The sequence below is a fragment of the Salvelinus alpinus genome, chromosome 24 (genome assembly GCF_045679555.1).
Source record: "Salvelinus alpinus chromosome 24, SLU_Salpinus.1, whole genome shotgun sequence".
In the NCBI taxonomy this organism is placed as follows: domain Eukaryota; kingdom Metazoa; phylum Chordata; class Actinopteri; order Salmoniformes; family Salmonidae; genus Salvelinus; species Salvelinus alpinus.
The window spans coordinates 23,886,545-23,903,540 of NC_092109.1; the positions used below are offsets into that span (position 1 = coordinate 23,886,545).

At 45.6% G+C, this 16,996-nt stretch overlaps 1 protein-coding gene across 7 annotated transcripts in view; it reads left to right on the plus strand.

The window, feature by feature from the left end:
* LOC139552367 (retinoic acid receptor RXR-alpha-A-like) overlaps positions 1-16,996 on the plus strand; it is a 151,704-nt gene that overhangs the window by 73,648 nt on the left and 61,060 nt on the right. For all 7 annotated transcript variants that reach the window (XM_071364038.1, XM_071364039.1, XM_071364033.1 and 4 more), the window contains one exon: positions 15,842-16,080. In XM_071364038.1, coding sequence (XP_071220139.1) covers positions 15,842-16,080 — 239 coding nt within the window. The remainder of the gene's footprint in view (positions 1-15,841; positions 16,081-16,996) is intronic.

Consider the following 16,996-nt stretch of genomic DNA (forward strand, 5'->3'; position numbering starts at 1 on the left):
CAGAGAGCTGTGGGTTGGCAGCACACTACATTGCTGCCTGCCATAAGTTGAGGGACAGTGTCTGACAGACCAATCAACCTGCACATGTCCTTTACTGTATGTTTATTGTTATTGTTGAATGTATGGTTATTTTGACCCTTGGTTATTGTTGTTACTGTTGTCCGTTGACAATTTTGATTCTCATTTTTACATTGTAAACAAGCTTTGGCAATATGTACATTGTTACGTCATGCCAATAAAGCAAATTGAATTGAATTGAATTGAATTGAGAGAGAGAGAGAGAGAGAGAGAGAGAGAGAGCGAGAGAGAGAGAGAAGGAAGGAAGGAAGGAAGGAAGGAAGGAAGGAAGGAAGGAAGGAAGGAAGGAAGGAAGGAAGGAAGGAAGGAAGGAAGGAAGGAAGGAAGGAAGGAAGGAAGGAAGGAAGGAAGGAAGGAAGGAAGGAAGGAAGGAAGAAGGTACTGAGAGAAGGGAACAGTAAGTTGGTTTGATCCTCTGCGCTACATGGATGCCATAACCGTTAATGCTTATTAGGATGGTTGACTTGGTCCATGTGTCTTTCTCTCTAAAGGATTACCTGCCTATAATACATCAATAGGATGTGTCCCTGTTTGAACTGGTGCTGTCCTGAAAATCATTTCTCCAGGCACACAATATCAGTGTAATCAGTTATGATGGCCCTCTGTCCTGCTAACTGGCAGAAACACCTGGAATCACTCGCAATAGTGATCCCATAGTGCAATACGATACAACTTAATTACAATGTGGAGACTGAAGCAAGGATGTTTTAAGAAATATGCATTTGTTTGAGCTAGGATTTTAGCCAGCAGGGTTTTGTTGTCATCATGACTTCTCTGACAGATGCTTTGTTGGCGCCTGTTTTCTATTGGTTGGATTCTCAACACAAGCCCATAATTGGCTGTGTATCTATTATGTTGTTGTCCGAGAAGGTGTTTGTCTGGTGTGAAGTGGTCATCTGCTTTGATGTCTGGTGAATGGCTGGACGTGGTCCCTTGGTTTGTGTGGCCTTACGCCTCGTCCCCTGACTTAGTATGTGTACGCTGAAACCTCAATACGCTTCTGCTAGCCAAACATTCATATCCATGGTGTTCTATATTGTGTGAGAGAGAGACAGGGGATCATCCTTCAATAGGAACCCTCACTATATTTGATGATTCTGTTTGTCTTGGAATCACAACTGCCCCCCTCCACAGTTCGTGGTCCCTTTACCGACCCCCTCCTGGGTTTTATGTTGTTATTTGTGTGCTGAGAGTTGACGGAAATGTGCAAAGCACACATTCGATATGACACACACACATGCCCCCCCCCCCCCCCCCCAGTGAGGCGCGTGTGTTCCCCCTGACTCGCGAGGCCTCTTCCTGCAGCACGTAGACACATAGTTTCCCAGAGCAGCCCCCCCCACATCCCCTTCAACTCCCCCTCAGTCTCACCCTTGGGGCCTGGACTGGAGGACTGCCTTCTCTATGTTTCTGGGGAAGGCTGGGGCTGGCAAACCCACCCTGCGGCCCCCTTGCTGCTCTGTTCCAGCACAGAACAGGGCCAAGAGCCAGATCATTCTCCATTTGGGTTTCATTACGCAGAGCCCCAGCACTGCACAGCCCAGAAGAAAATAATAATATTCCGAAAAAAACCGGGGGAGAAAAAAATATTTCAAAGGCTTGTTATATGGTCAATAAATTCAGGCTTCCCACTGAAACAGATCACATTCTTTTTTGTTTTTCCAAAATGAAACGGGAACCAGGTTCTTTTGTCTTTCTGACGCAAATTGAAAAGGATCTGTTATCCTAAATGATATGTAAACCCAGCTTTGTGTAAGAGAGAAATTATAGTTTTTATGAACCATTATAATATCGCTCTCAAACCTACAAGGGTATATGTGGAGTGATGTGTAGAAACATCTGCTCTGGACAGAGACCAAGGACGAATCCTACACACACACATAATCAAATCCACACGTACACATACGCCGATACACGTTTTCAAAGTTTCCCCCATGTAATCTATTAACACAGAAACTGAGGCCAAGGCTCTTGCTATCATTAGCATTTATTACCTTCATCAGATGTATTCACAACCCCTCTCTGAGTACTTATACGGAAAGTATTCAGACCCCTTGACTTTTTCCACATTTTGTTACCTTGTTACCTCTCTGTACTTTGCTCCGTTCATCTTTCCCTCGATCCAAACTAGTCTTTTAGTCCCTTCCGCTGAAAAACACCCCCACCACATAGTGCTGCCAACACCATGCTTCACCGTAGGGATGGTGCCATTATTCCTCCAGATGTGATGCTTGGCATTCAGGCTAAAGAGTTTCATCTTGGTTTCATCAGACCAGAAAATATTGTTTCTCATGGTCTGAGGGTCCTTTAGGTGCCTTTTGGCAAACTCCAAGCGGGCTGTCATGTGCCTTTTACTGAGGAGTGGCTTCCGTTTGGCCACTCTACCATAAAGGCCTGATTGGTGGAGTGCTGCAGAGATGGGTGTCCTTCAGGAAGGTTCTGCCATCTCCACAGAGGAACTCTAGATCTCTGCCAGAGTGACCATCGGGTTCTTGGTCATCTCCCTGACCAAGGCCCTTCTCCCCCGATTACTCAGTTTGCCCTGGTGACCAGCTCTAGGAAGTCTTGGTGGTTCCACACTTTTTCCATTTAACAATGATGGAGGCCACTGTGTTCTTGGGGACCTTCAATGCTGCAGAAATGTTTTGGTACCCTTCCCCAGATCTGTGCCTCATCACAATCCTGTCTCGGAGCTCTACGGACAATTCCTTCAACCTCATGGCTTGGTTTTTGCTCTGACAAGCACTGTCAAATGTGAGACCTTATATAGACAGGTGTGTGCCTTTCCAAATCATGTCCAATCAATTGAATTTACCAAAGGTGGACTCCAATCAAGTTGTAGAAACATCTCACGGATGATCATTGGAAATAGGATGCAGTTGAGCTCATAGAAAATGGTCTGAATACTTATGTAAATAAGGTATTTCTGTTTTTTTAATTTGCAAAAATGTATAAAAACCTGTTTTCACTTTGTCATTATGGGGTATTGTGTGCAGGTTGATGAGGAATTTATTATTTAATAACAATTTTAAAATAAGGCTGTAACGTAACAAAATGTGGAAGGGGGGTCAGAATTCTTTGCGAATGCACTGTAGTAGAATAGTGGAAGAGGCTCACTACAGAAAGAGCCAGTCGTCTGTTAGACTGTTAGATGCCTCAGTGTGGTCTGACCAGTAGAACGAACGGCCATTCTGTTTTTATTCCCTAATAATTGTCATAATTCATAACTGTGGTTGGATGGTTTTATTAGACCTCAGTCCTACTCAGACATGGTTTCAGGCCCCATAGCCTACTGTATCCTCCTCCTCCCTCTTAAGGTTTCCTGTTCCCTCTCTCTGTCTAATTGCCTAGACTTGAGTGGCGACTAAATAGACTCTGTGGTTTTCCACTGAAGAGTTCTTCAGGCCTGGGGAAGGCACAGGTCCTGACCACCAGACTCCCCTCACGCCTCATAAAAGCAGAGGCTGCAGGGCCCCAGCTACCCTGCAGGGTGATGCATGGGAAAAACATGTGTGTGTGTGTGTGTGTGTGTGTGTGTGTGTGTGTGTGTGTGTGTGTGTGTGTGTGTGTGTGTGTGTGTGTGTGTGTGTGTGTGTGTGTGTGTGTGTGTGTGTGTGTGTGTGTGTGTGTGTGTGTGTGTGTGTGTTTGGCAACAAGGCGGGTAGATAAGGCTCTCAGCTGTGATTTGATCTCTAGTGCTTGCATACAATTTCAGATAGCCAACAAAGAGGAAGCTCAACATTGAATCATAGCTTCCTGGCTGCCCCGAATCACCGTGTTTACTGCAAGCATATTACAGAGAACACACAAATAGTCCCTGCAATGAGCAGCTCTTGCAGCCATGTGACCATGTTGAGAGCCCTACAGTACTGTAATCAGAGCTGTGTCGTGTCCACTCGGTTAAAGGAAACCTGTAAAACAATAGGCTAGCCTATCTTCCTAATAATAGTAGGTGATCCACAGAGGAGCTGAGAGCAGGCTCGTACAGCTCTCACGTAATCATCCATCTATAGAGTAAAACACTTTTTTTCTCTCTAAGAGATTGATCTCCATCCTGTTCTGTTCTGTGTAAAAGCAGGGCTGCCTACCTAGCGCTAGCTGTTAGAGGCGTATTTACGTAGCGCTGCCCTGCCTCTGACAAGGTAATGAGTCTTCAGAGAGCCCAGGGGAGGCCGGGCTGACCCGGCAGCAGCAGATGTAATCATCTTCTCCGGGGAGGACTCCACAGGTTGTCCTGCTTCAGTAATTACCTTTACATGTAATGTCTCGCTCCCGCTCTAATCAACTCATCCATTGTGAGGCAGATAGAGCTCCGGAGGAGAGGAGAGTGGTAGGGCTTGGGGACGCTGCAGCCTGCATCTCTGATGTACAAATATGCATCCCACTGGGCACAGACGTCAGTTCAACGTCTAGTTTTGATTTACATTTGGTTGAGTTGACAACTAATGCAAATTCAATGTGAAATAAAAATCACCATGTCTTTGGATTTAGGTTAAACGTTGGGTGAAAAAAATACGAAATTCCCTTAAGTTGATGACTTTTTGCAAATCCAATCAGTTTTCCATGTTGATTCAACGTCATCACATAGACTTTTGTTGTTGAAATGACATGGAAACAACTTTGATTCAACCAGTTTTTGCCCGGAGGAATGTGCCTCCCCGGCTTGATGAGTGTGATTCCCAGGCTGTCACACAAAGGAATGGCACGTCATAGCTTCAGCTGAAGGGCTCAAAGGGACATGGGGAGATATGAGGGGAGGCTGTGAAGGAGTTTTCAGGTACATGCGGAGATGGATTTGGACTGAAAGGATATAGTGGGTGTGTGTGTGTTTGTGTGTGATCTGACCTGTCAGGATTTGAACTTCTGGGCATGTATTGTTCTGGCCATGAAGATGACGGAGTGTGTGACTGTACAGTAAGACAGATCCCATGGACTCACTGATGGAGACAGGAACACTGATATGATAGAGATCCCTGTCATGCTACATGAAACTGAACATTTGCATTGCCCCGAATCCCTTACAAATACCTGCTCTTTTTATCAATACTGTGCCGAGTTCATCCAGAGAATCGCTCTATCAGACGTCCCTGCATTTGGCCGCTCTCCAAACTCCTAAATCAATTTCACTCAGTAGGAAGCTCTCCAGAACAGATCAACCTCTGTGGCAGCCAGGCACTCTGGATGGAGAGTGTAGTGTAGTGCTGCCTGGCCTGGCCCAGCTCTATCTACTCTGAGCAGCATCTGCTCTTTTGTTCCCCAGCTAGCGCTGCTGCTGGTGGGGCTGACTAGCTGTCTGGCTCACAGAGAGATGCCGTATCACCTCGGAGCGAAAGAGAACAATTAGGCCATATCAGCAGATCACAGTGTTGGCAGCAAGGCCACAGTTGGCGATAGCGCTGGTAATCTGCAGCTTAGCTGGCACTTAGACGTGGCCAACCGTGTCTCTGTCGCCTCTCCAGCCACTTCAGTCAGCCAGGCCGCTCCGCTCATTCTCTCATAGCCAGAGAAAAACGCTCTTTCTTCCGACTGATGGCACAGCCATGGGGAGAGGAGTGAGAGGGACAGAGAGAGTTAAATCTTAATGAAGCCAGTTGTGTCAGCGGATAAAAGAAGAGAATGAGGTTATATCAACATTCCGTATCAAATGATGGTCGTTAGCGGCCCACCTACTGAGATGGTATGGGTGGTCTATTTGAGTTTCTTTCAGACACTTTTCCAGCATTGACGTTTTTCCCCCGTTTTTTCTTTCTTTCACTGTACATGTGGTTTGCAGACGGGATAGGGGCCTTTTCAGAAAGTGAAAGCGGGTTGAGGAGAGGAGAGAGCAGAATAATACCTTTATTTAGGCTTCCCGGAGTCTTCCGCGACAGTTGCGGTTCTGCTGTCGGCTCGCATCTCCTCTCGTCATGACTGCCGGAGAAAGCAATAGCCGTCACCCTGAGCCCCCACCTACCCCACACCCTGTCCTTTCTTGCCAGCTCCCCCTTGCCATAGAGTAAACACATCAGGCTGGAACATTTACTCTGACTGCTTAAACTGTGTGGACCAGATTAGCCTGTTTATACAAACCTAGAGAGAGAGTCTCCCTGATTAATGAGCAAACACTCGCGCGCATACTCACACGCAAAAAAAATTGTCCTGCATTGAGAAAGTCATCATAATAAACAGTGCAGCAGTTAAATTATTGATAGCGAGTGTGAGGAGTATCATAATAAAAGTCTCATAAATATTGTTAACACGTACACAGAAGTCACTTTTCTCGCCAAGCATCCTGGATAAAGTGCCATGGTAGTTGCTTGTCATTTCTCGGCGGATTCAGACGTCGTAGGTAAAACACTCCAAATGAGCATGCCAATATCTTCATTTCCTTTCATTTTTGTTTTTGGGGCCTGGAATTATGCAACAGCGGTGTGGGCCTCTTTGGATTGGGTTCTGTTTTCTCTCCCTCATACCTGTGAATACACCAGAACCTCCCTGAGAAATGCTAATGACGGCTGTTTCATCCTCACTGCTGCGGCTGCCCTGCGCCGTGCTCACTCTGGGTCTTCAAACCGCCATTCCTCCTACCTCCAAACATCTTTGTGAGTAATAGATTTTGCGCGGAGCCTCAAAAGAGGGAAGTGGCTGCACAAGGCTGCGTCGATAAGAAAGCCCAAACTCAAGTGCTGGTTTATGAGCCTAGCCGCTGTAATGAGGCGGACAACGTGTGAATGATTCACCAAGAGGATGAAGGCTCCCGTTGGTCTTGATGCTGAGTACAAGGCTGTGAAAATCTGTGAAATTATCTATTTTTTCCTGGACTGGTTATCAGCGATGGCATCATTTCTGGAGTGGACCGCTGCCATAAGAGCAGTATGGAAAACCCATTGTGCATAGAGTCTGAGCCGGGACCCTGCCAAGGTGGCATACGGCTCTGAGGCTCCTCTCGTTGTCAGTGTTATGCCTCCTGGAAATCTATCTCTTTATGACATTGTTAAGGATCTGAAGAGGCCTATGGAGGGATGTGGGTATAATGGGGCATTTGCATTTGCTGTGTGTATCCCAATGTTAGAGTGAAGGGACTGGAGAGAGTGGATGTGGTGGGGATTGACATTGAGTCATCCTGACTCTGCAGGAAGAATGAGTGCATCATGAAAATGACGTCGGTGATTTCCATGGATTTCGAAGAGTCTGTTTTGTTGTCACTTTATCCCCCTCCCTCCCCCACATCCTCCAACCAAATCTCCCCGGTGGCGTTGGGTAGTTGAATTATGGAGGATGGCAGTTGGAGAGGGAGATGAGAGAAGCGCTAGGAACAGACTCTGTGTTCCTGAGGTTTTAGGTCCTCTCCGTTTGGGTCCGGTTACGGGGTGTTCTTATTCATAATGCAGGACCCCCTGATGGTGGCAGAAGCACTTTAACACAGAGCTGATGGGCTGGTGGTGCTTTAGGAATCCATCAGAAATCCCACCACTGCCACTAACACGCCTCTGAAAGCACATGGCCTAGAGAGTTATGACTCATGAGTCACTGACTCACTGGTTCTATGTGTTGAAACAAATAATCCCTCTTCTTTCAGAACTGAACTAGACCCTTATAGGCCCTATGTCTGAACACCAGTACACTAACAGGATCCAACCAATTGACTGTCTCTTCACAGAACTCTCAGAGCACAGACCAGGCTTTGTAAGAATGAGCTTGGTTTTATTAAACTCTCTGCCTCAGAGGAATGCAAAGTGGCTTTGTTCTCCGTGCATGATGATACTGTAACTGTTCCAGACAGATAAACTAAATGTGATCCTTCTGTGGCTCAGTTATACACTATCAACCCCCAGAACAGAGGTGAAGGCAGAGAGAGAGAGAGAAAAGCAAGGAAGAAAGACAGAAACAGAGAAAGAAGGAATTGGTCTGTAGCTCAGTTAGTAGCGCATGGTGCTTGCAATGCCAGGATAGTGGGTTTGATTCTGGGTCCACCCATACTTAAAATGTATGCATACATGACTGTAAGTAATTTGGATAAAAGGAGGGAGAGAGAGAAGCAGGACAATTAATAAATTAACCCAATTTATTTTCAAGTGCAGACATTAGTCATGCAGTCAGGTCTCTGGCAGGATCCCACTGCTGTGTGAGGTCCAGGACCTGGGGTCCTCCCCTCCCTCCTTTCACATCTCTGGGGGTGTGCTCCCCTGACCCTCCCACCCACTCCCATTTATCTCTGGGACACCCTTCACCTAACTCCCCTCCCCAGCCTCCTCCCAGTCCGACTCCTGTATACAGCAGTCAGGCCTCATGTCACAGAGTAGAATACTGAATGCCCCAAACACCTCCCCTCTCATCTCAGCTCTTATCACATCCTATAAACAACATAACACAGCTCAGCTGAATGAGAGGACCTGGCTGGTTTCCACAAAGAAAGCACACTGAGGGAGGGAGGGAGAAAAAGCACAAGGGAGAGTCCTGCCTGTGTGGAGTGTTTAGTGTTGCACTCTGCCGCCTCCTGCCTTTGAGATGGGCGCTAATTTCCTCATTTGTATCTGTCAGAACAGGCAGGCAGCGCTGGAAGCCATTCGGAACGACAAAGCTCAGAAACACTTTCATTCCCCATCAAAACATGTGTCAACCTTTTGTGTTGTGTGTTGTGTTGGCACAGAGGAGACCTGGACACCTGCCACTGTTTTTTGGATGTTGCCACCAGTTCCCCCCCTCTACTCCCCCCCCCCCCCCTCCAGCTCTCTTTTAAACGCTCTTATCTAATCTTGTGAGCATATTTGTTTTATGTGCGGTGCAGGTAGTACAAACGGTCGCTGGAACTTGCCCTGTTTCTTCAGACGACTTGTAAAACATGTTTCGCTTCCCAGCTCAACAGGTCGGGACAGAAATGAGTGTGTGGAAGAGAAAACGGGTTGGAATGAAAGCATAGTGAGCTGCTAGTAGAGGGCTAGTAGAGCTGGGAGGAGCTCAGGCAGCTATAGCGGATACGATAGTAAGAGACCCAGTAGAGGCAGGATAGAAGCACCAAGGTATATATTGATTGGATTTTCCTTGCTGCCTTTGAAGAGAATTTAGAAAATGGTTAGCTCCGCAGTGTCACTCTGTGACCTTGGTGACAGAGACTGCAGTGGTGGCAGTACCGTCCCACTACCCCCACCCTGTCTGTCCCCTCTTCTAACAGCTGTGCCCCTCTCTGGGGGGGATTAGAGCCAGAGCCCTTTTCATCCATCTGTAATCCCGCTCTGGCATCCCCACCCACTCACTCGCACAAGAACACACAAGCAAGCGCCACTTAGGCTTGGTGGGCAAATACACACACAAGCACACACACAGGAGCACACACACACACATACAGCACACTGTACCCATTTATGATAAATTAGGTTAACTTAACTAAATGGAGTCATACACTTATGACTAAACACAGAATCAGCCTCAGGCAAGGCAAGGTCAGCACTCAACAGACATACAGTCATGTTCTTATGTCTTCCTGCTCTGGTCTCTTCACTGAGCCCTGGTCCCCTGCTAACAGCCAGAGAGAGAGAGAGGCTTGAGTTGCCCCACATCCTGGCTCTCACTCATCCCCCTGAGGGTTAGGGCCTGCCTGCCTCAGCCTGGGCCTCCTCTCCCCTCTCTCTGTCAGCTAACCAGCACCCCCCACTGAGGCCCCACATTGACAGATTGGCAGCTCTAATTCCACAGCCTGCTTTATCACCCTGAATTAAAACCCAATTGGAGGATGGATTTGAGGAACTGCTGGCTCAGACAGAGCTTCTTTAGCAATGGGAAGAATAACATGTCATCATGAGGATGGAAGCACTTGAATATCATCAGTCCGAGGATTAATTATAGAACTGATATAGAGTTGGCCATTTATTGAAGAGTGTTTGTTTGGGAGTGGATAGGACTGCCCCTCCCTCCCGTCCTGTGTATGTGACTGTGAGGTAGTGGCGTGTTTGCAGGAAGTGCTCGTGAAGAGAGCAGGATGCAGGGGAAGTGTTTGGCTGAGCTGAGCTGGCAACCTGGCTGCTGTTAGGAAGCCTGCTGACCAGGAGAGACTGAGGGGTGCAAAGCCCCATGCCCCCCTCTCACTGAGGAAATACCTCCAACACACACACACACACACACTGGGCTGTGATGTCAGTGGGACAGAGACAAAGCGTTGCTGGAGAACGCTCCAAACTGGACTTGTTATTCTCAACTGTCACCTAATTGAGAAATCCATCAGTTTTATTTTGCTGTGCAGAAAAAGAGGAATTCAGCCCCCTATGAAACATGGCAGGATGGATGAGGCCTGCTCTACATTTGTTTGTCCATATCTGAGGATATTCTTTGCGAAGGTGCACTGAAAGCCAGCTTATGTTGTTAGCAACCTTGACAAAGTGGGTAGTGGACAGAGGCATAAAGGAGGAAGTGAAAGAAAGAGATTTGAGAGAGGGAGGGAGAGTGAGAGATATAGCCATAGTCATCATGTATAGCCCTGTCACCAAGCACAGAGTGATCTGCCTAATCTGTACATCCCACCTCCCCTCTCTTTCATATCCTCTGTGATGACAGCTGATAGCATAACGGACTGCCCACACTGGCATAACACCTTTTCTCTTGACCCCCCCACAAGGTCAGAGTTCGCCCCTGTGGTGCCAGGGCATGTATAGCTTTGCTTTAGCTAATGAATAAATGTTTATTTGTAGGCTTATTTGGTCATCATTTTCTCATGTTAAGCCTAACTAACATTTCACAAAGCTATACACAGTGTCACAATGCTGCAATCTTTAGACTGCTGGTTGGTGGCAATAATGTCATTATTTGTTCAGTGATTAATGTTGGAAATTCAAACATTGCAGATTGCAAAATGTATTTTCGATGCAACAGCATGCTAATCAGCTACCAATAGAATGTTTTGAATATACAACTGTCCTGTCCTGCTAGCTGAACCTGTATGACATGAGCTGTCCTCGTGCTCTCTCCCAGCTTGGATAGAAAGTTGTGCTTAAAACCAGTCCGTTAATGCCAAATAATACAGTCAGTCCACCCTCAAATCTCTACTTTACTAGGGATTGTTTCATTATGCAGTGTACTATCTATAGCTGTATATTTAACTGCTATTTATACACATTTATAAAAATGGTGCATCAAATAACAAATAACATTTATAAAAATGGTGCATCAAATAACAATGACGAAAAAAGTAGTCGGCTTGAGGATAAATTCAAGCACTATTTATTGTTGAACTCCCCTGGTCTCCTGAAGTCCTCCTGTGTTGTGTTCAACCCAGACTTTATTGAGAAATTGTGCATAATATGTTAATTGAACTGCACACAATTTAAACTTAGTCTGAAATGATGCCAAGATATACCAGAGGTAAGGGATTGTTGATGTTTGCAACCACACAACTCAAATGCTGGTTCACCAGTATGATCAAAATCGCAAAAGGCTTTTTTGTTCAAGCCCACAACAACGGTTGTCCGCTAAAGATGATCATCTGTTTGCATCTGCCAGTATCCAGACGACCTATTCCAAGAGCTTCCTATACAGTCCATCTCTTTCCGCAACGTGTTGAGGCGGACAATTAAGGACAATGAGAGGCTCAATTAAAGGTGTTGCAGAACTGCTGTATTTGAAGCACACCTCCCTTCTGTACAGTTTCCTTGCTGTTGCTACGGCAATAAAGCTGTTTTAACCATCCGTTTTCTCAACTAAAACTCATAAAGAACTACCTAAGAATCATTAGGCTCCCGGTCTGATATGTGCTTTTCAACACCTGACCACCTGTAAGTCATTGCACTGGCACCGTCGTAGCCTTGACCACAGCATTTGTACACTCATATCCCCTCATACTTTCAATCAGTTTAATTTTTCAAGGCCCGAGTAACTTTTCAGTCACATTCCTGAAGCCAAAGAAACAAACACTTAGCTTCCTAGTACATATAGACATTTAAAAGGTTTCTGAATTACTTTTTGGAAGGTTACTGTCAAAATTATTTGTTAAATGTTTTTAAAAAATGATTTTGATGACATGTGCATGGGCCCCCAGAGCTCGTGGGTCCCCTGCCTTGTGGGGGCTTTGGGGGTGTGCGGTATGCCAGTGACTGCCCGGCAATGAGTCACATAAAAAAATATATACTGTATATATTTGTCTCATGCGCCGAATACAACAGGTGCCGTAACCTTACAGTGAAATGCTTATGTATGACCCCTTCACCATCCATGCAGAGTTCTAAAAAAGTAAGTGAGAAAAATTGCTAAATAAACGAAAGAAAAATAGTAACAAATAAAATAACAATAAATACAAGGGGTACCGGTACTGAGTCAATTTGCAGGGGAACGGGTTAGTTGAGGTACACTAATTTAGGTAGTATGTACATACAGTATACAGTACCAGTCAAAAGTGTTAAATGAAAATATATGTTACATTTGAGATTCTTCAAAGTAGCCATCCTTTGCCTTGATGACAGGGAGATGACAGGGAAAGAGAGAGAGACAGGGAGAAGGGAGAGAGACAGAGAGAGACAGGGAGAAGGGAGAGAGAGAGAGAGACAGGGAGAAGGGAGAGAGAGAGACAGGGAGAAGGGCGAGAGAGAGACAGGGAGAAGGGAGAGAGAGAGACAGGGGGAAGGGAGAGAGAGATAGAGAGAGAGACGGGGAGAAGGGAGAGAGAGAGAGAGAGAGAGACGGGGTGAAGGGAGAGAGAGATAGAGAAAGAGACAGGGGGAAGGGAGAGAGAGAGATAGAGAGAGAGACAGGGAGAAGGGAGAGAGAGCGATACAGGGAGAGAGACAGGAAGAAGGGAGAGAGAGATAGAGAGAGAGAGAGACAGGGGAAAGGGAGAGAGAGAGATAGAGACAGGGAGAAGGGAGAGAGGGAGATAGAGAGAGAGAGAGAGAGAGAGAGAGAGACAGGGAGAATGGAGAGAGAGATAGAGAGATAGAGAGAGAGAGACATGGAGAAGGGATAGAGAGAGAAAGAGAGAGACAGGGAGAAGGGAGAGAGAGCGAGACAGGGAGAAGGGAGAGAGAGATAGAGAGAGAGACAGGGGAAAGGGAGAGAGAGAGATAGAGAGCGAGACAGGGAGAAGGGAGAGAGAGAGATAGAGAGAGAGACAGGGAGAAGGGAGAGGGAGAGAGAGACATAGAGACAGGGAGAAGGGAGAGAGAGAGAGAGAGAGAGACAGGGAGAAGGGAGAGAGAGAGATAGAGAGACAGGGAGAAGGGAGAGGGAGAGATAGAGAGCGAGACAGGGAGAAGGGAGAGAGAGAGACAGGGAGAAGGGAGAGAGAGAGATAGAGAGAGAGAGAGACAAGGCGAAGGGAGAGAGAGATAGAGAGAGAGAGACAGGGAGAAGGGAGAGAGAGATACAGAGAGAGAGAGACAGGGAGAAGGGAGAGAGTGAGATAGAGAGAGAGACAGGGAGAAGGGAGAGAGAGAGAGAGACAGGGAGAAGGGAGGGAGAGGGACAGGGATAAGGGAGAGAGAGACAGTGAGAAGGGAGAGAGAGGGATAGAGAGAGACAGGGAGAAGGGAGAGAGAGATAGAGAGAGACAGGGAGAAGGGAGAGAGAGATAGAGAGAGAGACAGGGAGAAGGAGAAGTTTCAGAGCTTAATAGACTCTGAGAGCAGAGGAAGGCTGTCCCAAGTGAAGCACAACTGTCTCTTTCTCGTCCTCCAGCCCTGCAGAGCAGAGCTCAAGTTCAGCTGTCCTGTTGAAAGGTCAGGATCAGGGTCGTGGCTAGGGCAGTTATGACTTGTGACCGCCACACCGGCTGTCACGAGTCATGCCAGCAGTTAAATTCTACATGACCGTTTAGTCACGGTAATTTGGCTTCTCCAAGCTCTGATGCTGCTGATGGTCATTAGTAGCCTACCAAACTTGCTAACTGCCTGGTACTCAGCACTATATTGTCCCTCTAATCACTCTGACATCAATGCAAATCTAATCTAAAATCTAATCAAACACTTCATGGGAGCCCATGAGCTCATGTTGCGCAACATTTCTATAGGCTATGCAATTTCGTGAGAAAACAAGAGTGATGGCCTCTATTAAATAGAGGAGGATCCCATCAGCTTTCTATAGGCTAGGCCTACTATATTTATTGATCAACTTTCCTAATATTAAGCATATTGCTTATCTTTACAACAGGAGTGTAGCCTACCTGGCTGGCATGATAAAAGAGTCCTCCATTCACTATTTAACTGCATAGATGACATGCATTTTTTCAAATAGCACATGTTTCGAGACAGGTGCATGATAATGGTCCATTCTAAATCAAATCACCTTTCACACATATATTATTTAGTATGTGTAAAGACAAGATTCAACCAAGAATAATGTGATGGGTGACAATATTAGCCAATCACTTGTGAATGATATATTATCACTTGTGAATGATATATTATCTCTTGTGAATTATATATTATCTCTTGTGAATGATATATTATCTCTTGTGAATGATATATTATCTCTTGTGAATGATATATTATCTCTTGTGAATGATATATTATCACTTGTGAATGATATATTATCTCGTGTGAATGATATATTATTTATTGTGAATGATATATTATCTCTTTTGAATGATATATTATCTCTTGTGAATGATATATTATCTCTTGTAAATGATATATTATCTCTTGTGAATGATGCCCAGCTTAAGGTAAGAAGCAGCGCATGCTTTTCTTTGCGACTTTTTCAAATCATAGTCACACACCTCATGTAGCCTAGACCATAGGCCTATACAGTGCCTTCGCAAAGTATTCAGACCCCTTGACTTTTCCCCACATTTTGTTATGTTACAGCCTTATTCTAAAATGGATGAAATAAAACAAGTTCCTCAGCAATCTACACACAATACCCCATAATGACAAAGCAGAAAATGTATTTTTTTTAAATTTTTGCACATTTATTAAAAACATAATACAGAAATAGCTTATTAACAGAAGTATTCAGACCCTTTGCTATGAGACTCGAAATTGAGCTCAGGTACATCCTGTTTCCATTGATCATCCATGAGATGTTTCTACAACTTGATTGGAGTCCACCTGTGGTAACTTCAATTGATTAGACATGATTTGCAAAAGGCAGACACTTGTCTATATAAGGTCCCAAAAACCAAGCCATGAGGTCAATAGAATTGTCCGTAGAGCTCAGAGACAGGATTGTGTCGAGGCACAAATCTGGGGAAGGGTATCAAAACATTTCTGCAGCATTGAAGGTCCCCAAGAACACAGTGGCCTCCATCATTCTAAAATGGAAGAAGTTTGGAACCACCAAGACTCTTCCTAGAGCTGGCTGCCCAGCCAAACAGCAATCGGGGGAGAAGGGACTTGGTCAGGGAGGTGACCAAGAACCCGATGGTCACTCTGACAGAGCTCTAGAGTTCCTCTGGGGAGATTGGAGAACCTTCCAGAAGGACAACCATCTCTGCACCACTCCACCAATCAGGCCTTTATGGTAGATGACAGCCCACTTGGAGTTTGCCAAAAGGCACCTAAAGACTATCGGACCATGAGAAACAAGACCCTCCAGTTGTTCTGCAGTCCACAATGTTTATCTTTCATCACATATGAATAGATCATGATAGATCATAAAGTAATGGCTTTTGCGGCAAGTTAATACCGCTAGACAGTTCTGGTATTGATTCAAATAACAGCTCTCTTTGAGAGTACGTTGGAGATGTTGATGCTGCTCCTGCTGCTGCTGATGACGATCATGATGATCATATTATCGGTGATAACGACGATAGTACTGCTAATGACGCTGCCATTTCTGACATATTTTCTTCTCCTTTCGTGTGTAGATTCATCAGGTCAGGTGACCTCATCTCCACTGAGCTCTCCCACGTCCCACCGGGGCATGCACCCATCCCTGCTCAACCCGTCCTCCATGGGGCCCTCAGGCTCCTTGCACTCTCCGATCAGCACCCTGAGTTCTCCCATGAACGGCCTGGGCTCGCCCTTTTCTGTCATCAACTCCCCCATGGGCCCACACTCCATGTCCTCGCCCGGCATGGGCTACGGTCCCAGTGTCAGCCCCCAGGTAAGGCCTGTCACAGATTCACACACGCACTGATACCTGTATATCACACACATGGACACACACAGCTGCCCAAGACACAGACAACCGTCATAGGCATTCAAATGTCCCTAGTTCTGGACCCTGTGATAACGCGGTAGGCCCTTCCATGACCCCCTATTTTTCAAAGTTTGATACTTAAGCTATGTCTTTCACTCTCTTTTCCCCCCAGACCTAATCTTTCCACTCTCTCTCAACCCATCCTGTTCTTTTCCCCTTTTTCTCAACATCTCTCTCTCTCTCTCTCTCTCTCTCTCTCTCTCTCTCTCTCTCTCTCTCTCTCTCTCTCTCTCTCTCTCTCTCTCTCTCTCTCTCTCTCTCTCTCTCTCTCTCTCTCTCTCTCTCTCTCTCTCTCTCTCTCTCTCTCTCTCTCTCAATTCACTTCAAAGGGCTTTATTGGCATTGAAAACATACACTACCATTCAAAAGTGTGTGGTCACTTAGAAATGTCCTTGTTTTTTAAATAAAAGCACATTTCTTGTCCATTAAAATAACATCAAATTGATCAGAAATACAGTGTAGAGATTGTTAATGTTGTAAATTACTATTGTAGCTGGAAACAGCAGATTTTTTAATGGAATATCTACATAGGCGTACAGAGACCCATTGTCAGCAACCATCACTCCTGTGTTCCAAAGGAACGTTGTGTTAGCTAATCCAAGTTTATAATTTTAAAAGTCAAATTGATCATTAGAAAACCCTTTTGCAATTATTTTAGCACAGCTGAAAACTGTTGTACTGATTAAAGAAGCAATAAAACTGGCCTTATTTAGACTAGTTGAGTATACCGCTAAAAACTCGTCAGTCTATTCTGGCAGCTTCATTAAATAGTACCTGCAAAACACCAGTCTCAACGTCCACAGTGAAGAGGATGACTCCG